Source organism: Lithobates pipiens, unplaced genomic scaffold, assembly GCF_037356315.1.
Source record: "Lithobates pipiens isolate NorthernLeopardFrog02 unplaced genomic scaffold, aLitPip1_a1.2 Scaffold_16, whole genome shotgun sequence".
Classification (NCBI taxonomy): Eukaryota; Metazoa; Chordata; class Amphibia; order Anura; family Ranidae; genus Lithobates; species Lithobates pipiens.
Genome location: NW_027507748.1, coordinates 350862237 through 350886811, shown reverse-complemented (window position 1 = coordinate 350886811; position 24575 = coordinate 350862237). Strand labels below are relative to the sequence as shown.

At 42.7% G+C, this 24575-nt stretch overlaps 1 protein-coding gene across 1 annotated transcript in view; it reads right to left on the bottom strand.

Moving 5' to 3' along the window:
• Positions 1 to 5911: 5911 nt before the first annotated feature.
• The window catches only part of RLF (RLF zinc finger), a 108980-nt gene continuing 90316 nt past the window's right edge, over positions 5912 to 24575 (bottom strand). Inside the window, exons 7-8 of the mRNA XM_077481895.1 lie at positions 18972 to 19113; positions 5912 to 10430 (exon numbers count right to left, since the gene is read on the bottom strand). Coding sequence (XP_077338021.1) covers positions 6285 to 10430; positions 18972 to 19113 — 4288 coding nt within the window. The 3' untranslated portion in view covers positions 5912 to 6284. The remainder of the gene's footprint in view (positions 10431 to 18971; positions 19114 to 24575) is intronic.

Sequence of the window (24575 nt, the reverse complement as noted above, 5' to 3'; positions counted from 1 at the left end):
CCCGTCTCAGTCCCCTAATCCATGGAGGCAGAATCCGGAAGGAAAAAACCCCTTCCCTTCATCCTTCCTGGAGCATGGCTGTAGGAGCATAGAGCGTGGACACCAAGCAGACAGAACAGGCATGAAAGGTATGTGCTCTTGGCAGCCCCCGGTGGTGACTATAGGCATAGCATACATTTACTTTAAAGGAGAAACCCACTAGAATTAGAAAAACTCTTGGAGGAGTCTCCCTTACCTTATCCAGCTGCAGGGTTTGAACAGACCCAATCTTAAAGCGGGAGTCCACCGGGACTCCGCGTTTTTTTTTTTTTTAACAGCCAGCAGCTACAAATACTGCAGCTGCTGACTTTTAAAATAGTGATGTCGGCACCCGAAGCCGATCGCTAGGTCGTCTGTCGGGTCCTGCTGCCGCCGCCATCTTGGGTATGGGAATCAGGAAATAGAGCCTTTCGGCTTCATTTCCCGGTTCCCTACTGCGCATGCGCGAGCCGCGCGGCACAATCCGGACGTCCCCGCTGCCTCTGGGAACTGTGTGTTTCCCAGCAGGCAGCGGGGCACTTGCGCAAAGGGGCGGGCAGTTGCGGAAAGGGGCGTAATCTACGCCCCTTTCCGCAGACAGCTATCCCGGAAGTGGGTGCAGTTACCTGGATTATCCAGGTAACTGCACCCCCCTCCCCCCTGAAAGGTGCCAATTGTGGCGCCGGAGGGGGGGGGGATTCCGATGAGCGGAGGTCCATTTTAGGGTGGACCTCCGCTTTAACCTCTCACGGTGGGCTCTGTTAGGAAAAAAAAAACTAGGGATGCACCGAATGGGTTTTTTGGTGCCGAACCTGATACCGAAAATAAATCTTTGATCCCGAAACAGCACCGATACCGAAATTGACTTTTTAAAATTTTTTTATACAGGAGCTGGCCAGAGACTGCAGGCATGCTACAGGAGCTGGCCAGAGACTGCAGGCATGCTACAGGAGCTGGCCAGAGACTGCAGGCATGCTACAGGAGCTGGCCAGAGACTGCAGGCATGCTACAGGAGCTGGCCAGAGACTGCAGGCATGCTACAGGAGCTGGCCAGAGACTGCAGGCATGCTACAGGAGCTGGCCAGAGACTGCAGGCATGGTACAGGAGCTGGCCAGAGACTGCAGGCATGGTACAGGAGCTGGTCAGAGACTGCAGGCATGGTACAGGAGCTGGTCAGAGACTGCAGGCATGGTACAGGAGCTGGTCAGACTGCGGACATGCTACAGGAGATCAATGCAGCCTCACTGTGCCCAGCAGCCTACCAGTGCCTGCGCCTCACCAGTGCATATAAAACATACACATATAAAAACACACACACACATTAATATATATATATATATATAACAGTCTTTTTTTAAATTGGCAGCTGCAGCTCTGTACATTAATCTCCATGCTGGGTACTGCACTCTAGGGGGGAGGCAGAGAGCACAGCACACACTGCTAGACGCCTCTCCTTTGGTTTCACTTTCACAGTAAACATCGTGCCCAGCTCCTTCACAGCCGATTTACACATCGGCTGAGGAGACATATGCAGCCACCACTGTGGAGAGGGGGACTTTAGAGCGAGACCCCACAGGCTGACTGCAGCATAGGTGAGGAGGGAGGGGAGGAGGAGAGCTAAAGACAGAATGACACCCCCGTGATGGGCGGCACCGGGGGCGGGGCCAAGCCCCGCCCCATTTTCGGCCCCAGTATCGGCGCAAATTCTATTTCGGCTTTTTGCCGAAAGGGCCATTTTCGGCCGAAATTTCGGTGCATCCCTAAAAAAAACAAAAAAAAAAAAACACCTTCAGAGACTGGGGGCCCCCTTGAATAGGGAGGCCTGCAGTTCTGGGCCTGTAAAGCACCCTGCCAGGAACATGGCTGAAAAAAAAACAAAAAATACTGGGTCCCAGCTCTATAAAAAAGCGATACAGGTAAAACCTTGTTTCTTTGGACACGAGGCCCAGGTCCCATCCAATTCGGCCTGGAAAAGGACACTTTGAATGGATCTGGTTGCATAGCTGGCCCCAGTAAGGAATATTCCAGCGGAGCTCAGCATCGCACATCTTTACTTGTGACCAACACCTAAGACACTGGCAAAAAAATTGAGGTACCTCCAGTAGGGGGATGGGTTATATGGGGTATTGAACTTCCTGTCTAGTGTGTACCAGTGTCCAATCACCTAGTGATACCCTATAACCCATCAGTAATTTTTAAATTAATTACTGAGTCTGTGTCCCCTATGTACGAGAAAGAAAAATATTCCCTTGTGTGATCTATGTACATCAAACTTTTGTTATTTTGAAGAAATCCCTGTGTGTGTCTGTGCCCATGAGTCTAATGGAAGTGGAAAAGATACACACCTCTGGGAGTTAACATTCCCCAACACTGACAGAGAACCCTTCAGAAATTGCTAAAACAAGCCTGAAGGGCTGCAGGCTCCAAATTGTGTCACATGGCTTTGCCCTCCCAGATCAAAGTTGCCCTCCTCCAAAGCCCCCTGACCACCCCCACTACCCTGCATGCTATGCCTGGCTGTTGAGCGCCTTTCCCATAACCGTACTCTATACGGTTCCTCTGCAGGGCTGAAATCACATTCCTTTACAACGCAGCCATGATCTGCACAGGGTGTATCTGCCTATTGCAACTACAATGCCATTCCGATCAGAGAATTTCACTGGTTAGAAGGGCAGCATAAAAGCCAGATACACCCTGTGAAGACAGACTGTGTAAAGGAATGTGATTTCAGCCCTGTTTAGTGTGGGGGTAAAGTAGCTACATCCAAAATAATTAGTAAGAGCCAAGGTATGTTGAAGATCTAACCTTGTCACAAGGTTTTGGAAAAACAAATTAAATGTGTTTTGCACTAGTTGCCATTCTAACAAAGTACCTTCTCCCACACAGCATAGGCATACTTACGGTTACACCCCAAAACACATTGCACATAACCGATGGTCCCAGTGATTAAATCCCCCTCGCATTGTTTTGTAGAAAGCACTTACCTATGGAAGAATGTGAGTGCAAGTTTGGTTTTATATTTAATAAAAGTATTTTATTGTACTACATCTATATACTCTCTTCTCTCAGTTTTGTTTTGAAGTTCTGAACAAGAAAGCTGCAAACTGATCTGGAATTGAAGGTGAACTAGAAGATCATTAGTAATAGACTATCCTGAGGACAATGTTTAATTTTTTGTTTTCTTTTTCTACTCAGCAAAGTTGTGTTTTTGGTTCTTGTGCCAATTCCAATTCACTTCAGATTAAGCCTGACTCACCATGTTGGTGGAAAAATTTGAGCCAACAAGCTGCTGGTGCAGCCATCTTCTCTGGTCTCTGAAGAGGGTGTAAACATAAAATGATATAACCAAGTAGTGTTTTAGGGGGTATGCTGAGAGGGTGTTTAAGGGTTTTATGACACTCCAATAGAAACTCCCTCAATGTAAATTTTTCTAATTATACCAATGTTTTATTCTGGCAACCAACATATTGCATAGAAAGAAATGATTTGTCATATACCAACTAAGCACGCTATAGATCTTACACATTCTCCTGAGATTGAATGGGTCTCATGAGCCTGCTAGAAGCCACAGAACAGGCATAAGTGATATCAGTTTTTAATTTTCCAATATCAAGTTACATACATAGTTACATAGTGGGTGAGGTTGAAAAAAAAAAAAAAAAGTCCATCAAGTCCAACCTATGTGTGCGATTGTCAGTATTACATTGTACATCCCTGCATGGTGCGGTCGTTCAGGTGCCTAATAGTTTTTTGAATCCATCGATGCAACCTCACCTGTGGAAGGGAATTCCACATCCTTGCCGCTCTTATAGTCAATAAACCTCTACGCAGTTTAAGGTTAAACCTCTTTTCTTCCAATTTTAGTGAATGGCCACGTGTCTTAGTAAACTGTTCTGCAAAAAAGTTTTATCCCTACTGTGGGGACACCAGTATGGGGATTGTAAATTGAAATTATATTCCCTCTCAAGCATCTCTTCTCCAGAGAGAAAGTTTCAGTTATATTTTTTATGAATGAGTTAAAGATTTGGTCAGAATGGATGGTTTCCTTTATACTAAAAAGTACAGGTAGATTATACTTGTTAAAAAAATAATTAAAAAGTACAGGTAGATGTGCATCAAGCAAGCATCTGATCCGTTCCAATTTTGCAGCAAAAAAATTACCCCAAACATACAGCCAAAGTACAGGAACCATCTTCAGCAAAAAGAACAAGAAGTCCTGGGAGAGGTTATGGAGCCAGCAGAGCTCTGATCAACATCTGAGTCCATCTGGAATTACAAGAAAATATAGAAGCAACAGAGCTAAAAAACTCACAGAATAACCTACGTTCTGAATGAGCAAGTATACCAAAGGAAAAATTACTGCCATTTTTAAGGCCCTTTCACAGTTCTCTTCCTGTGTGTTGTACGTTAAAACAGCATATTAATTTTGAAAGGGCTGCCAGTGCACAGGAATAGATCAAAATCAGCGGTGACATTTTCAAATGCAGTGCAACACACATAAATCTGTTGCAAAGAGTTGTGGTACACTCCAACACATGTGCATTGGAGCTGTGTTGCCTTAATATGGTGGGGTGCTATTAAGAATAAATAGCACTGCAATGGGCCAACACATTATTGCAATGCACCCAATCGCAAAAATATGAATGGTTTCTAAAGTCAAAGGGTGGAAACCAAATTTGATACAGCGTTTCTCTCTTTTGATGCACTTTGTAGGTTACTATGCACAAACATTTGAACTGTTTAAAGCCTCCTCACTTTACAGAATTTTTTTCCAAGTATCTAAAACTTTTGCAGAGTACTATATACACATTAAAGCATACATAACACCCAACTTCTCTTTAAATAAAGGAGATTTGTACATGTAAATACTATATAAACAGGTTACTGCCAATGCAAGATCCAATATTTCCCTTTTTCCTTTGCATATAATGTGCTATTTTTTGATTTGTACATTAAAACCAGTGTTTAAAAAAAGTTGTATTTACTATTTTTATACAAGGATTTAAAGAAGTTAAGATAAAAAGCAGGTTTCACGAACATGCATAAACTCAGAAAACTGCTACAGCCAGTTTTGCAAAAATAACAGGGATTGGTGTCGATTACAGTCCATTTACCATTAGCTGTTGATCAATATAAAATTAGAACAAACCAGTAAAGATTAATCGCTACTTATGAAAGAAAACCGACATTGCAGAATTCCTACATAGTCAAAATTTTCAGATATGCAAACAAGGAGTCCCCTCCACCACCACAGAACAGTAACTTGTATGACACATGAACATTCAGACACTGTTAAAAATGGTAGTATATTGCATTTAATTGTGGAACAAATTATGTTCTGCCCCACTGTGCAACTCAAAGAGAACCAAGATAAACATATTAACCAATTGAAAAATACCAACAGTTACATCTTTGTCCAGTGTTTTCACAAACCAGCATAAGGCAGCACTAACAAGCCTGCTGCTATTCTTTTTATTAGTAGATGTGAAAAGTTCTAAAACTTTTAAGTCTTTATATACAAGAAAACCTGGCCTCAACCCAAAGAGTATAAATGGAGTGGACAAGAATCTTGCATTTTAAGCTACAGCATACTTCAAATACAAGGGTAAAAAATAAAATCACATTTTAAAATTATCTGAAAAAAACATTTATTAATGTCTGCAGTGCATCAAAAGAAATGTCAAATTAATTCAATGTTCTACTTAAACAGAATATGAAAATAAACATGACATACTAAACCTACACTTAGTGCAGAAAATGCAGACCTTTCTAAAGCACTTTACATTTAAGAAAGGATATAAAAAAAAAAAAAAAAAAAAAAAAAAAAAAAAAAGTAAAGCCTTATGTCTTAGTAAAAAAATATATTTTAAAAAGTTGGAATGCTCCATCAAAACGGGTGAAAGTTTTTCATTTATTGAAACATAACTCAAAAAATATAAGACGTAGTGTACAATATATTACATAACGCACTCTTAAGTGCAAATTCATTCAAGTATGAAAATCTTAAATCCCACAATCCCAGACAATCATGCACATTTATTGTCAAAGGAAGCCCCATTATACTGATGTCCTAGCACCAAGTACAGTTTTCTGCTGGGAAGATAAACCAAATATATTGTGAACACAGATAAGTACATTCATGAAATGTTACATCTAAATTGCACAAAATGTCTACATGGTACCCCTCATATTTATGAGCAAGCCTTCTGTGTTACTTTGAAGTCTCTCAAATTAATACTGGCAATCGTTTAAGAGCAGGCATATTTCATGAAATGCCCACACACAGTTGATCAGTTTTTTTGCTAGAGAATAAGTCTATTAGAGGTGCTGTAAAGTCTGATCGCTCCAGAACAACAACAGGTTTTTGATAGAGCTGGTGAAGTTGTTTTAAAGCCAAGTCACCACAATCTGTCAATGCTTTATCCAACATTGTCCTTAAATTTTCTAACGTGGGTTCAGATGATGCAGTTTTACCCAACGACAAGCGTATTTCACGCTCATTTCGCTCTTTACAGGCTCGTTTCCGATTCTGCAAAGAATGTCGACGTTTACTTTTTTGTGGGAAATCCCATTCATCAGAATCCGATTCATCATCTTCATCTGAGTTCCTACTTTCCTGCAGAAACTTTAAAAAAGAGGATTCAAAGCCCATTGGCTTAAAGTTGGTTAGTCCAATGACTGCTTGTACTGGATCTTGTTGATTGCATTTTGTTGAATCAAGCAAGTCTGATTCTCCAGGATCTTGTGAAGGAACTCCTTTATAGTTTTCCTCTTTATGACCTTTATGGAAACTGGAGACATTTTCTTTTCCACTAGACTTAGAAGTTCTATCCTCATTTCTCCTGTTAGAAGACTTCATGTCAGATTCATTAACATTATTAGTGATTTTATTATGATGTGGTGATGTGCCATAAAAGTCTCTATCCACAGAGCCATTTTTTCTGAGGTCACTATTAGAGGTTTTGTAAGAGTCGCCTCTCTCGTTTGATGTGCCAATATTATTACTACGCAAACTTAACCTGGTTATTTTAGAATCCTGAAGGTGATCACTGCTTTTAGGACTGCCTTCTGGTGAACTGAATTCTTCTCTGTTCTTAGAAAGGTTTTTTACACAGTAAACCAGTTCACGTATTTGATTGCTTACAAATGCAGGATTTAGGTGATGTGTTAGCTTGTAATGCCGAATAATACTACTTTCTAACTTTACAACTGATGAACAGCCATGAACCATACATGGAAACTGTGTTGTATCTGTGTTTTGTGCACACATCTGTAATGCTTCTTTCCTGGTTTTAAATTCAACCTCCTCTTTATTTCCAGCATTATTTTGAACCTTTACATTCTTCCTTTGAAAAAAACGTTTGTGGCGCTTGGGCTCAATATAGTTTTCATCCACTTCCTTTACTTTTTTCTTACGCTTTCTCCTACAGTCATAAAGGTCGTATTTTCGGTGACGGGTCATAACGTGTCGTGAATAGTTTGTATGATCTGTGAACACAGCAGTACAGCCCTCTTCATCGCAGTAAATTTCAGACGCCTCGCTTTCACTTTCATCACTAAATTTTACTTCATCTTCCTCGGTTTCAGATTGCAAGTAGTTTTCATTGTCAAAACCATCAACCTCCTTCTCTTCATTTTCACTCAGATCATGAAATTCTTTGTAATGTTTGGACAACGCTCTACCACAAATGAAGCTTTTTTTGCATTCTTCATATTTGCAAGTAAATATCCTTCTACATTTATTTGTCTCTTTGTTCTGCGCCTTGTCCTTTTCCAAGCATAAAGACTCCCTGTTATATTGATGTACAAGCTGGTAATGACGAACTAAGCCTCGCTGACTTGTAAAAGAAGCATTGCAAGATTTATGTATGCAGTGAAAAGGTTTGTGATACTTGTTTAAGGCATAACAAGACTTATCTTTGTCTACAATGCGCCTGGCTCCTCTCGCTTCTATAGAAGTCAGATCATCAGGTCTTAAAGCACCAAAAGCATTACTGCTGTCAGTCTCATCGGACAACGAATCTGCATACGTCTCAGAAATAAAACCCTCTTGGACTGGAGATGTCCTGACATTACTCTGGCAGCTGACCTCATTTGTCAGAAGTTTTTCCCAGCAACCTGTTCGTCTTTGATGCTTAATGCGTGGCTTCATCTTTTTATCAAACTTCCTGACATTTCTTCTTGGCTTTTCCTTCCCTATGTGGTGATCAGTCTTATAATGAAAGCGAAGTAGAGTTCGCCTTGTAAATCTTCTTTGGCAGATATGGCACTCAAAAGGTGAAAATTTTTTTTGGAACATGTTCAGTTTAAGAGCTTTTTCCTTTGTATAGTCATGCTTTTTACAGTAATGCAATAAAAGAGCAGCTTTTGTGACAAAAGCAGATTTGCAGCCCTTAAATTCACAGAAAAATGGTTTGGAGGATAATTGAGAAATATACTGGCTGGGGACCTTTTCTTTCTTCTTGGTGTTTCTATTTTGTGTTACTTTAGAGCTTTTAGAGGAATCCGCTATAGTTTCTTGAATACACGAATCCACATTTTTTAAATTAAGCTGTTTCAAACTAGTAAGAAGTTCAAACATTACGTCTTCTGATGTGGATGACTTTGTAAAGTCTTCAGATGTAGGAATCTCCTCCTCTTCACTTTTTATGTGAGCTTCATTTGGCATTGTAACATTACATAAACTTTCAGCTTCATGTGGCTTTTCAAGCAGTTCTTCAATACCTGAACTATGTAAGCATTCCTGTTTGACGTCACTGGCTGGATCACTCATTTTGCATGTGTTCATGTTAAGTTTTTCAGTATTAATTTGATCTTTGCATTCATTTTTCAATGTGCAGTCTGGACCCATTCCATGATGCAAGTAGGGTTCCGTTTTGACTTGCTCAAGCTTTTCCTCTTCCAGATTTTCAGATTCAGGCTCTGTTTCCTTAGAAGACATTATATTTCTTTCAATAAGTGAAGGCGGGTAATTACATGAAGAATTATTTGGATTGCCAACTTCATTTTTTAGGTTGTTGAAGAACTCTGTTCCATTGCCAAAGCTGTTCTCAGAATGTGCCACATGTGTTGCAATATGTTTCTGTAATTCAGTCTTACAATAATAAAATTTTTTGCACTGTGGAAAAGTGCATGTATATGCAGCATCTCGAAAGTGCTGAGCTTCATGATGGTACAGTAGTCCTAAGTCACTGAACACCAAGTGGCACCCTTCCAATTCACATTTGTATTGAAGTTCTAAGTGTGTATGTTTATGATGAAGCAGTTCATTGACAGTTTTAAACCTTTCATTGCAGTCTATAGAAACACACATAAATGGATGTGAACCAACATGAATTCTCATGTGCTGGCTTAAGTGAAAATTTGTAATAAAATGTCGACGACAATAACCACATTTCTCTCTCATATTTTTCAAGTCTAAATAATGTTTTGCATTTTCATCATTGTTTTGGTGTTCTGCTTTTAAATGTATGCTTAAATATTTGAACTGCTTAAAGACTCTTGAACAGTCAGTTCCGGGACAAGGATAGACGTCTCTATCCTGTAAATTTTTGTCCCTTAATGCCCTGAATGACATATAACCGTCGGGGTCACTCTCAGGTTCAGGCTCAGGTTCAGGTTCAGGGGACTTTGTGGATTCCCGTTTCTTAGTTTCTTTCTTTTTTTGACGATGTCTCATTGGCATTTTCATATGATCCATTACATGAGGAACAAATATTTCTTTCTTTCTGAACTTTTTTACGCACACAGGACATGTATAAATGCCATCTTCAAGGTGCATTTTAGCATGATGGAGTATTCGTGCCTCAATTACTTCTCTGTTGCAAATTACACAGTAGAATTTATATTGCAACCACCGCTTATATCTTTCAGAAGACCCAACAGGTTTTTTCACTTTAACATTTTCAGTTTCATTGAAAGTATATTCTTGAGTTTCTTCTGTCTGTTCAGCGTGATAATTATAACTAGCCAAAGAAGCATCCAAAAGATCAGGATCATTAACTGAAGGTTCGCCATAGCTCTCCTCCTCTGTATCAGAACCATCTTGCCCAAGAAGTTTAAGGCAGTGTCGCTTTAATGTCTTCCAATCCCAGAACTCTGGATCAAACAACCAATGACTTTTCAGGGCTAGAAGTAGTTCACAGCGTAGAGAGTTTGAAATAACACTAGATTCCTCAACATTCTTTTGATCAGGCTGAAGATAGAGCTCCTCCAAAATATTCAGTCCTTCAGTTGTTGGCTCAAACAAGAATTCTGTGAGCTGGCAGGCTCTTCTCACCTCCAAGTCTTGGGGTAAGAGACAAGCTATTGTTTTACAAACTGAAGTCTTTGTTGCATCATTTTCATTTGAGGTGATCTGAAGTGCCCGAATGCAAAGCATAATTGAAACTGGAACACCTTCATCACCAGCCTAAAAAGAAAAAGGAAACAAATCCATCAGTGAATAATCTAATGACAAAAATGTGCACATCCTACAGTTTCTGCCATTTTTGTCCATTTGAAACACCCATACTGCATTACGAGACTAGTGGATCTGCAGCCATTCATGGACTCTCCCCCTATCCTCCTCATAGTTCCTGTTAGCATTGGACCACCTGCTTCATATATTACTTCCCCGTTCTCGTGTTTTTCTTTTCTGTTGACGTGACGGTGGGTCACATCTCACCCCGGGAAGGCATGAGAAAAGGTAATGGGGGACGCTTGTTATGGACATCGCATAAGACAATGGGATGTATGCCACCAACTCACCCAAGTCTGTGCCCCTGGTCAAGGCCAGGTGTTTGTTTTTTTTTCCTAAATTTTTGGGCTTTTCCTACCCTTTTCTTTTATTTTCTCAAATAGACGTAGATTCCAACTATACTTCAACTTATATAAAGGTCGCAGGCGGATGCCTCTGGACTCCGCTGAACTATCTGACAGCCCCTGTGTTTGGTGGTCGTCAGTTTTCTCCTTTTGCCCCCATAGGAGAACTTATTATATGATGGGTCAGGTTGTGGGATTATGCACTCCGAGTTCCCCAACGGATATGTGGGGTGGGGGGGGGGGGGTGGGAGATTTTCCTCCTCTATATGCATATCGCCTTTTTTGGGTTGCGGCTGTTCCTTGTTTTTTTTTATTTTCATTATTATTTTTTCTCTTTCTTTATATGTACATGATATACGTGGTGAGCCTCATTGGACATTCTTTTTGGCTCCTGCAGATTGTGTGAGCTGGATGTCCAATGACCCACGGTTCAATGGTTATGTGTTGCCTGATGTGTGTCCCCTCCCAAGTCAGTCTGACAGTCAATCTTCCTCCATTTATCCATCATATCCTATACTATGGCTCCCATAAGAATCATTTTCTGGATCAAGATCAAGAGGTCCCTTGTATTGGCATACTTGAAGTATACGCCCCACATATGCATATTACAGGAGACCTACCTGCTGGGCCATAAGGTTCTCAGCTTGAAAAAAAAAAAAATGGGTGGGATAATCACCACTCCACGTATTCTGGGTACACCCGAGGGGCGAGTATTAATTCATAAGGCCCTAACCTACTCCCTGCTAGAGGTTAAGACTGACCCGGAGGGTAGGTATGTTTTATTACATATGGTGGTGGACAATGTTGAGTTGCTGAGCCTAGACTTCTATATACCTCCACCAGCCAATATCTGTTAAAATACCTGACTCCTATCCTTGCTAACTACCCAACGGATAACCTAGTTATAGTGGGGGATTTCAACATGACCCCTAATCCGTCCTTAGACAGGCTTTCTGCAGGAACAGGTACAGACTACCCCCTTAACAAATGGGCATCCCTTTACAGCCTGACAGATGTTTGGAGGAGGAAGTTCTCGACTGAATGGGCCTTCATCTGCCAGTCTGCCTTGTACCGTTCACTATCCAGGATAGACCTGATATAGGTCAATGGGGGATTACTTTCCAAAATACAGGAGGTGAATATGCTCCCTAGGGGCATATCGGACCATGCCCCTATGCTCCCCTGTCTGCAAACCCAAACTTCCCCGTCGGAGAGACTGTGGCGGCTTTCTCGCTACTGGATCTCTGAGGAATCAATAGAACCTGAGATATCTAACTGTATCTCTGACTATTGGGTGTCTAATGCAGGATCTACTACACTACATAACAGGTGGGATGCTTTTAAAGCCTATGTAAGGGGATGCTACCAGAACTCCATTTCCCTAGCCCGCTACAATACTACGATAGCCATTCAGCAGGAGGAAGCCAGGACTCTAGACCTAGCACCCTGATATGTTCTGACCCAAAACCCAGTCACACATCTTGACATGCAGGCAGCCTACCGAGAGGTGATGGTTTGCGGGTGGCTGGGGCTAAAAGGCAACAACTGGCACAGACGCAGCGCATCTTTGAGCGGGGAGAAAAGACAGGCAGACTGTTGGCATGGATAGCCAAAGAGCAACAACCTGTAACCGCTATCGCCTGCCTACGGGATGCGGATGGCACACTGGTAACAGACGGCGGCAAAGAACACGGTTTGTCTCATACTACAGTGCCCTTTATTCCTCTAAGGCGGACTATACGGTACTGGAGCTGAAATCCTTTCTAGAGCAGATGACCTTTCCATCCCTTAGTGAAGAGGCCCACTCACATTTGGACAGCACAATTACCCTAGTGGAGGTTCAGCAGGCCCTGTGCGAGCTCCAGGTGGGGAAGACCCCCGGGGTAGATGGACTCTCGCCTAAATTTTATAAGCAATATGGGGAACAGCTAGCACCCAAATTACATGAAATTATTACAGGGACTCTGAGGGCCGGTGTTCTTCCAAAATCCATGGCGGAGGCAGTTACAGCCGTTATTCCCAAACTGGTAAAGACCCCGAACTATGCACCTCTTATCGCCCTAGATCTTTACTTAATGCCAATGCCAAGATCTTAACCAAAGTACTTGCCAACCGACTAAACAGTCATTCTTACCCTAGTCCATGAAGACCAGACTGGGTTCATGCCTGGCAAAGGGACAGATATAAATCTCTGCAGATTGTACACTGTACTGGATGCCAGGGATTTTTTTCAATGCAGTGACCTCCCTGGATGCAGAAAAAGCATTTGATTCGGTAGAATGGCGCTATCTATGGGAGGTCCTGCATCGATTTGGTTTTGGGCTCAACTTTATATCCTGGGTACAAGCCCTATACAAATCCCGAAAGGCTAGGTTCCATTCATCCTTTTGTCTATATAGGGGTACCAGACAGGGATGTCCTTTGTCCCCTGCCCTCTTTGCATTGGCCATTGAGCCGATGGCGATCCTCGTGCGCTCTTCCTCCCTAATAAAAGGTATACCACTGGGTTCGGTCCAAGAGAAAATCTCCCTATATGCGGATGATACCCTACTCTACTTTAGGAATACAACAGATTCCCTGGGTGCAGCCCTGTCACTGATAAACACATTTGGTAGATACTCCGGTATCCGGGTTAACTGGGGGAAGTCTGTGCTCTTTGCTCTACCCGGAGGAGGCATCTATACCCTCGGACTCCCCTCTCCACAATTTAGGTATCTAGGAATAGATACATAGAGATTTGGCTCAATTCATCCCTCTTAATCCATCTCCTATAATGTCCGTTCTGACTCAGATGTGCTGCTTGGAAGTCGCTGCCCCTTACTCCGGTAGGAAGGGTTAATCTTATTAAAATGTCTCTGTTCCCCAAATTCCTGTAGATCTTTAGACAAAACCCGGTGCATATTCCACAAGTCTTTAAAAAAGCTAGACAAATTGATTATCTCCTTTATATGGAATGGTAGCATCCCCAGGAGTGCCAAGACAACCCTCCAGCTGCCTATGTCACTTGGTAGCCTTGCTTTACCCTGCTTTCTCAAGTATTACTTGGCGGCGGTCCTGGTCATGCTGAGATGGTGACTGTCAGAAGAGTCAGCCAATCCCTCCTTGACCTTGGAGGTGGTAATGCTCGGGTCGTACTCTGAACTGAGAAATTTAATGCACCAAGGCCCTAAGTCTAACCCTGTCACCCCATCGATGAAAACCACTCAAAGTCTGGGAGATTGTTCGGGCTAAGACCCGTACACCTGGCGGCTGGTCCCCCTGCACTCCGTTATGGGGGAACCGGCGGTTAGCACACTTTCAGACTATCCCCTATCCAGTGCTTTGGGCCCGACATGAAATAAAAATACTAGCGAATATTATGTCCTCTACCGGCCTGCTATCATTTGATGACTTAAATCATCGGAAGGGTTTGCCTAACCATGTGTTTTTTTTTAGGTATATACAGCTTCGCCATGCCCATCATTCCCAGTTTCTGGTGCCGCCGGTGTTGCTAACCACCGAAATAGAGAGACTACTGGGGGCAGCCGAGAAGACTAAGCCCCTCTCTGCCCTCTAATCAACTCTCACTGGTATGGATACCTCTAAGGTTTCACAGTTGTACACGGTATGGAGGGAAGATATACCCCTACTGGCTGAAGATGACTGGGAGGAGGGCATTCAGCAGTACCTCCCCTTGGAGGTTCTTACATAGAGCGTATTTTACACCACAGCACCTAGCGAGAATATACCCCCGATAGCAACCCGCTCTGCCCTAAGTGCACATCGGAGGAGGGATCGTAATTTCACATTGTGTGGGCATGTTAACATATACAATCCTTCTGGAGAGGGGTGGTCACTGTGTTTAACTCCATTAGCAAACTGAATGTGACATGCTATCCGATCCCATGGTTGCTTGGCATAGTGGACAACATAGGCTCACAATCCAAGAAACTATTCATATTTTATGCAGATTTTTATGCCAGAAAGGTGATCCTCCTCCAGTGGAAAGGGGCTACTCCACCGACAGTACAGCAGTGGAAGAAGCTCATAAATAATGCCCTCCCACTGTATAAAATAACCTATTTAGGCCGTAACTGCCCCAAAAAATTCTCCAAAATCTGGGGGGTTTGTGTCCATGAAGAACTACCCCTGGACTAGGGACAGGAGTTGCCCCGCTTCCTAGGAGAGAAGTACACAACATTAAGGTACCCTAAGAATTGCCTATGTCATCATATCAGGGCCTTTTCAGCTCAGCTGCTCTCACTGCTTCAGATTAGCCTAATTATATATACCAAGGAAGGTTGATGAAGATGTTGACTGGAGCCCGCTCCTCCTTCCCCTCCCTGGACCTCTCCTATGTTCCTTCGACAATTGTAGGATGTTTTGAATGTTAGAAACCAACTGCATTTTACTTAAACCTATTGAGACTGATCACCGCAAACTATGTACCGTATATACTCGAGTATAAGCCGAGATTTTCAGCCTCTTTTTTGAGGCTGAAAGTGCCCCCCTCGGCTTATACTCGAGTCACCGCTGTCTGACTGCCCGAACAGCGTGTCAAGCAGACAGACAGCGGCCATTCTACCTTTCAAAAGCCACGCCTCTGCCTCCGCCTGTGATAGGCGGAACACTCAATTTCCCAGCAGTCAGTGTTCCGCCTATCACGGACATCGGCTCATCCTCGGATGAGCCGATGTCCGTGATAGGCGGAACACTGACTGCTGGGAAATTGAGTGTTCCGCCTATCACAGGCGGAGGCGGAGGCAGAGGCGCGGCTTTTGAACAGGGGAATGGCCGCCAGGGCGCCGACGAAGAGCGGCGATCCTGGCATGGGACGACACGGAGGCTCGGGACGGGACGACACGGAGGCTCGGGACGGGACGACACGGAGGCTCGGGACAGGACGACACGGAGGCTCGGGACGGGACGACACGGAGGCTCGGGACGGGACGACACGGAGGCTCGGGACGGGACGACACGGAGGCTCGGGACGGGACGACACGGAGGCTCGGGACGGGACCGGACGGAGGCTCGGGGCACAGGTAGGCTGGACACACAAGGCTGCACGGACACACACACACACACACACACACACACACACACACACACACACACACGGATGGATGGATGGACACACACACACACACACACGGATGGATGGATGGACACACACACACACACACACAGGGATGGATGGATGGACACACACACACACACAGGGATGGATGGATGGACACACACACACAGGGATGGATGGATGGATGGACGCACACACACACAGGGATGGATGGATGGACACACACACAGGGATGGATGGATGGACACACACACACACAGGGATGGACGGACACAGAGGGATGGACGGACACAGAGGGATGGACAGGCATATCTCACCCTCGGCTTATACACGAGTCAATAGGTTTCCCAGTTTTTTGGGGGTAAATTGGGGGCCTCGGCTTATACTCGGGTCGGCCTATACTCGAGTATATACGGTACATTTTTCTTTTTTGTTATGCCTTCTTTTGCTGTAATGGTTAAACTATTGCAAAACAAAAATTGTTAAAAAAAAAAAAAACGCATGCATACATACACACACTATATATATATATACACACACACACACACACACACACACACACACACATACATACACATACATACACATATATATATATATATATATATATATATATATATATATACACACACACACACACACACACATATACATACATACATTGATTGATGAGATACAGTGGTGTGAAAAAGTGTTTGCCCCCTTCCTCATTTCCTGTTCCTTTGCATGTTTGTCACACTTAAGTGTTTCGGAACATCAAACCAATTTAAACAATAGTCAAGGACAACACAAGTAAACACAAAATGCAATTTGTAAATGAAGGTGTTTATTATTAAAGGTGAAAAAAAATCCAAACCATCATGGCCCTGTGTGAAAAAGTGATTGCCCCCCTTGTTAAAACATACTATAACTGTGGTTGTCCACACCTGAGTTCAATTTCTCTAGCCACACCCAGGCCTGATTATTGCCACACCTGTTCACAATCAAGGCATCACTTAAATAGGAGCTGCTTGACACAGTAAGGTCCACCAGAAGATCCTTAAAAGCTACACATCATGCCGAGACCCAAAGAAATTCAGGAACAATTGAGAAAGAAAGTAATTGAGATCTATCAGTCTGGAAAGGGTTATAAAGCCATTTCCAAAGCTTTGGGAATCCAGTGAACCACAGTGAGAGCCATTATCCACAAATGGCGAAGACATGGAACAGTGGTGAACCTTCCCAGGAGTGGCCGGCCGCTTAAAATTACCCCAAGAGCGCAGCGACGACTCATCCAAGAGGTCACAAAAGACCCCACAACAACGTCCAAGGAACTGCAGGCCTCACTTGCCTCAGTTAAGGTCAGCGTTCATGCCTCCACCATCAGGAAAAGACTGGGCAAAAATGGCCTGCATGGCAGAGTTCCAAGGAGAAAACCACTGCTGAGCAAAAAGAACATTAAAGCTCATCTCAATTTCTCCACAACACATCTTGATGATCCCCAAGACTTTTGGGACAACATTCTGTGGACCGATGAGACAAAAGTGGAACTCTTTGGAAGAGGTGTGTCCAAGTATATCTGGCGTAGAAGGAACACTGCATTTCATAAAAAGAACATTATACCAACAGTAAAATATGGTGGTGGTAGTGTGATGGTCTGGGGCTGTTTTGCTGCTTCAGGACCTGGAAGACTTGCCGTGATAAAAGGAACTATGAATTCTGCTGTCTACCAAGAGATCCTGAAGGAGAATGTCCGACCATCTGTTCGTGTACTCAAGCTGAAACGAACTTGGGTTCTGCAGCAGGGCAATGATCCTAAACACACCAGCAAGTCCACCACCGAATGGCTGAAGAAAAACAAAATGAAGACGTTGGAGTGGCCTAGCCAAAGTCCTGACCTGAATCCTATTGAGATGTTGTGGTATGACCTTAAAAAGGCCGTTCATGCTCGAAAACCCTCTAATGTAACTGAATTAGGACAATTCTGCAAAGATGAGTGGGCCAAAATTCCTCCAGGACGCTGTAAAAGCCTCATTGCACGTTATCGCAAACGCTTGGTCGCAGTTGTTGCTGCTAAGGGTGGCCCAACCAGTTATTAGGTTTAGGGGTCAATCACTTTTTCACACAGGGCCATGATGGTTTGGATTTTTTTTCACCTTTAATAATAAACACCTTCATTTACAAATTGCATTTTGTGTTTACTTGTGTTGTCCTTGACTATTGTTTAAATTGATTTGATGTTCCGAAACACTTAAGTGTGACAAACATGCAAAGGAACAGGAAATGAGGAAGGGGGCAAACACTTTTTCACACCACTATATATATATATATATATATATATATATATATATATATATCATGTCTTAATTACCTCCTCTGTGCAAGGGTTTTGCACAGAGCGGCCCTGATCCTCCTTTTCTGGGGTCCCCCAGCAGCGCTCTTGACTCCTCTTCTCAAGAGCCCCCACGGGGATCCGATTTCCATGGGGGAACTCGTGCGGCCACACTACCGAGTTTTGCTGTTGCGTCCATGGACACAGAAAGCAGGACCTGGCCCCGCCCCCATGTCACTGGATTTGACTGACAGCAGCGGGAGCCATTCAATCTAGCCAATGAGGATCAGAAACAGCGGCTGGAGCTGCTGTGCTTGTCCTCATCGCTGGAACGATTGGGTTCAGGTAAGAAGTGGGGGGGCTTGAGGTTTACATAGAATGCATTAAGGGGGAAAAAAAAACTTGAGCGTTTACAACCCCTTTAATATCACTACTTTCAGTCTCATTTTCTACATTTCTAAGTCTCTAAGACAAAGCTCATGTGAGGGTAATTAGATACAAAGGGACTGCCTGTATGCCTTACCTCTAGTGCAGACTCCCAGTTACTGAGAAAGAATATGAAAGACCAAAAGGAGGTAGACGTGATGTAAGGGGGATGAGCCACCATCAACTTTTTTTCTGTCTACTGTGCTAAACCTCCCATAAGCAAATGCCTATAAACCAAATGTCTAAGAAATACTATATTCCTGTGTCCCTCAATGGATGATAAAGACGGCAATTTGCTAAATAAATTAAGCTGTATTCACAGATTTTGTATTGCAAAAGGATAACTTTCCACCTACCTCTGTATGAACAACTTTAATGAGGAAGAAGAGATGCTGACGTGTTTTGGCAATCACACCAAATTGCCTACATCTTTCCAGAAAAGTACTTAAACAGGGATCAATTCTTCGCTGAAGTTTACTCCAAAACAAAGTTAGCTCCCTGTGAGAATGAAAATCCATAATAAAATTTCAAGCCATTAAAGGAAAACCCACAAACCCATTAAAATAGTTTCCCAATTACAAGTCAAGTTAAAATGTGTGTGTGTACCTCATCAGTGGAGTCACCCTCTAGCTATATGCAATGGCAGGGGTTTATGAAAGTGTAGTACTAGGGGGGAACAGCTACCCAATAGAGTTGCTCTTTAAACATTACAGTGAACAGATACCACTGTTTAATTTGACAATTATAACTAAGGCTTATTTGTATAATCAATAGCACAGCATTACACTTTCTTGGATGTTATAATGCCTCCTGTACGTTTGACACATTGGAGAACTTTAATGCGCCAGACGCCCTTGTTCCTGAAATATGGTATCCTAAAAATCATTTAGACATAGTAAGATGTAATTTTATAGGAAATCTGCTCCTGAAGCAGACTCGTTTAAATGGTTTGCAACGACCAATTGCATATTTTTATTGCTTTTACAGCCCAGACTCTGAAAAGATATTAGTGGATGTGTTACGTGTAATAGGTATAGTGCCTTGAAATTGTATTTATACCACTTGAAATGTTCCATATTTGTCATGTTACAACCAAAAACAAATTGTATTTTATTGGGATTTTATGTGATAGCCCAACACAAAATGGCACAATTGTGATGTGGAAGGAAAATGAAGGTTTTCAAGTTTTTTTTTTTTGCAAATAAATATGTGAAAAGTGTGGCATGCATTTGTATTCAGCCCCCTTAACTCTGATACTCCTAACTGAAATCAATTGGAACCAATTGCCTTCAGAAGTCACAATTAGCAAATAGAGTCCACCTGTGTGTAATTTAATCCGAGTATAAATAAAGCTGTTCTGTGAAGCCCTCAGAGGTTTATTAGAGAACTATAGTGTACAAACAGCACTATGAAGGCCAAGGAACACACCAGACAGTTGGAGAAGTTTAACCACCACTTAAAGTGGTTCTAAACCCACTTAAAAAAATAAAACTAACACCTGCAAGACAAAGGCATAATGAGCTAGTATGCCAAACCCCCCCGCTGCGGTGCCCGTACAGTGCTCCGGCAGCCATCACTCCCGGGGGTAAATTCAGGGTATTGCCACTCCATCGCTGTGATTGGCCAGAGCCGAGTTGGCATCACTCATGTGCACTGTAACTGCACACTCACTGAAGCAACGGTACATACGTGCCATTGCTTCAGTTTGTGTCAGTGCACATGTGCCGATGAAGTTGCACATGCAAATACAGGAGATATCTCCTAAACCGTGCAGGTTTAGGAGCTATCCTTGGTAGCTACAGGTAAGCTTATTTTTTTGCTAGAAAATTACTTCGAACCCCCTAACATTATATATGTTTTTCTTCGAACACCATAGAGACTAAAATGGCGGTTCATTGCAATACTTTGTCAAACCGTAATTGCACAGCGGTCTTACAATCACACTTTTTTGGGAAAAAATACACTTTTTTGAATTAAAAATATAAAACCGTAAAATTAGCCCAATTTTTTGATATTTTGAAAGATTATGTTACGCCGAGTAAAATGAAATCAAATCAAAATTGCGCCCGCTCATGGAATGGCAACAAACTTAAGCTTAAAAATCTGCATAGGAGACGTTTAAAAAAATCTTCAGGTTGCATGTTTTGAATTACAGAGGTGGTCTAGGGCTAGAATTATTGCTCACAATCTAACAATTGTGGCGATACCTCACGTGTGGTTTGAATACGCTTTTGATATGCGGTGGCTACTCACATATGCATTCGCTTCTGCACGCGAGCTCAGCGGGATGAGGCGTGTTAAATGTTTTTATTTTACTTTTTATATTTTTACACTGTTCTTTTGAGAAAAAAATTAATAAACGTTGTTCCTTTTACAAGGAATCCCTTGTAATAGAAAAAAAGCATGACAGGACCTCTTAAATATGAGAGCCGAGGTCAAATATATTTACTTTAAAAAAAAATTAAATAAAAAAAACACCTCACTCAGCTTCATGGCAAGCGGAGGACAGGATCCGATCACCTCCATCGCTGCTGGTAAGCAGCGGAGGGAATGCCACCCTTTTGCCCCAGCGATAAAAGTGATATTGCGGAAAATTCGCTGATGGGACCACTTTCATCTTAAAGGGGACCACTCGCTGAAGTGGATAACAGGGTTATGGCAGCTAGCTGCTGCCATAATATTCCACTTCAAAGAGCTGCAGTAAGAAGGCGGGCAGTCCATAAGTGGTTAAAGCAGGGTTAGGTTATAATAAATAAAAAAATTAAAAATCTATCCCAAGTGTTGAACATCTCACAGAGCACTGTTCAATCCATCGTTGGAAAATAGAAAGCGTATTGGCATAACTGCAAACCTACCAAGACATGGCCATCGACCTAAACTGACAGGCCGGGCAAGGAGAGCATCAGAAGCAGCCAAGAGGCCCATGGTAACTCTGGAGGAGCTGCAGAGATCCACAGCTTAGTTGGGAGAATCTGTCCACAGGACAAATATTAGTCTTGCAATCCACAAATCTGATTTAAATAACAAAGGCCACAAATCTGGCCTTTATGGAAGAGTGGCAAGAAGAAAGCCATAAATTCCATTTGTGAGAAGCCTTGTGGCGGGCACAGCAAATATGTGGAAGAAGGCGCTCCGGTCAGATGAGACCAAAATTGAACTTTTTGGCCTAAAAGCAAATCTGTGTGTGAAGTAAAACTAACACTGCACATCACTGAACACAATCCCCACCGTAAAACATGGTGGTGGCAGCATCATGTTGTGCGGATGCTTTTCTTCAGAGACGGGGACAAGCAAGCTTGTCAGAGTTGATGGGAAGAAGGATGGAGCCAAATACAGGGCAATCTTAAAAGAAAACCTGTTCGAGTCTGCAAGAGACTTGAGACTGGGATGGCGGTTCACCTTCCAGCAGGCCAACAACCTTAAACATAGTCAGAGCTACAAATGAATGGTTTAGATCAAAACATTTTCAATAGTTGTGCCCAGTCAAAGTCCAGACCTAAATCCAATCTATGGAAAGACTGTTTGTTGTTCAAAGGCGCTCTCCATCCAATCTGACAGAACTTGCGCTATTTTGCAAAGACGAATGGGCAAAAATGTCTCTATAGATGTACAAAGCTAGTAGAGACATACCCCAAAAGACTTGCAGGTGTAATTGCAGCAAAAGGTGGTTCTACAAAGTATTGGGGCTGAATACAGATGCACGCCAAACTTTTCAGATAATAAAAAAAAACTGAAAACCATTCATCATTTTCCTTCCACTTCACAATAATTTGCCACTTTGTGTTGGTCTATCACATAAATTCCCAATAAAATACATGTACGTTTTTGGTTGTAACATGACAATGTGGAAATTTTCAAGGGGTATGAATATTTTTCAAGGTACTGTATTCGTCCAATCAATGTTGCAGTTCATTAAGCTGTTGGACTGCAATCCCACTTGATTGCAGGAAAAAAAAAATCGCTGCGATTCACCCTGCGATTGCAAATAACTGCAAAAAATGCAGGCAATTGCAATGCCATTAATTCTAATAGCACCCCCAATCACCCTGCAATATTGCCAGGATTGTAAGGTGGTAAATTGTGCTGCAATCACAGCAAATAGGAACATGAGCTTCTTTTGAGTGATTGCAGCTTGAATTACCACAGGATGACCGCTTCAAAATCATGCCACGATAGGGATGCCATTAGAAGTAATGGCACCGCAATTTCGCCCGCGATTATACAGCACGAGGCCCCCTTCACACTATCAGACTGAAAAACAGAACAGCAGACCCTATCGGGTTACCCATAGTCTATGGGGAGGCAGATGTCAGTGGACGTGTGTCCTTCTCCTGCACTGTATCTGGGGAAGGCCAGCTATCCATCTACCCCAAATTTTGTGGAATGTCTTATTCCTTTTCTGGAGTTCAAATGTAAGTTTGTATAGTGGTATAGCATTGTTAATTAACTTTAGCCAGATAGATTTCAGAGGGGGTCTGTGTTCCCTTCCAAGACAACAAGATAGACTTTTTAACATAGAAATATAGAATGCGGAGAAGTCTGTTAGCATGGGACGGTATGTGTAAATCCCCTAAGATGCCTAGAAGGCAGTTCTTGGGATGGATGTTTGGGAGACCCACAGCCGAAGAAATGAAAGAACCTACATCTGCCCAGAAGTCTTAAACCACTGGACAGGACCAGAAAGTGTAGGAAATAAGCGATTTGGCCACAGCCTCGGAAGCACTCAGCCGAGGGGATTAGCCTCATTTTATGTGTATAATGTGGTCCCTAGACGAGATAACTGAGGTCATATATGTGTCACCAAATTCCAACCAGTTATCTTCCATGAGGGAAATGTCCATAGAAGTCCATTTACTCTAACTCTAGATTCCGTATGGCTCAAAGTCAGTCATGAAGGCAGCATAGTAAGTGGAGATGAGTTTAGTTGGATCAGGGTGTCTTAGCAGTTTCTCCAATGGGGATATAGTTATAGGGTCATCCAACAAGACAAACTGGGCACGAACAGCATGTCAAAACTGATAATAGAACAGGTAGGAGTGTGGTAGGTCAAAGTCAATGCATAGTTGGTGGAAAGATATAAAACCTTGTGCATCGTATAAGTGACATAGGCATTTAACCCCTTTAGAGTGCCAGCGTATGGGATTGGGTAGGGAGTACAGTTCCTGCACATGGGGATTGAACCACGGAGGATTATTGGGGGAGGTCGACCAAGATTGTTTGGATATCTTCTAAACAATTGAAATCATGAAAGTAGTAGCTAATATGGATGTGCCTGGACGAGCTGGAACACGGTCTCTAGAGGTCAATCAATATGGGTTTTTCCTCTGGCCGATACCGATATTTAGAAAATCGGGGTGGCCGATGAGCGATTTATGATGCAGATTCTTGCGACCGATTCCTGCCCCCCCCCCCCCATCTCAAACTCACCAGGTCCCCCCTGCTTGCGCCCGTCACTCTACCACACACTTGATGTCCTCAGTACAGATGGCACTGATAGCCACTGGCAGGTTTCGCGCAGAGTCGATAGTGTAACTGCATGTGAAACTGACATATGTAACTGAATGCAGTGAAAGACCAGCTGTCCAAATTCAGCACTGATGTCGGGGTGGGCGGGACACAGTAGCTATCAAAACACCAGCCAATGATTGGCGTTTGATAGCTGCTGGGTCCCACCCATCCCCAACATCAACCCTCAATTTTGGAAGCTGGTCTCTCTGCATTCAGTTACATACAGTGCCTTCGCAAAAATTATTCACCCCCTTGGCTTTTTATCTATTTTGTTACATTACAGCCTTTTAGTCAAGGTCTTTTTAATCTGAATATGTGATGATCAGAACACAATAGTCTAAGTTGGTGAAATAAAATTAGAATTTTTTTAAATATATATATATATATATATATATATATATATATATATATATATATACATATATACATACACACATATATACACATACACA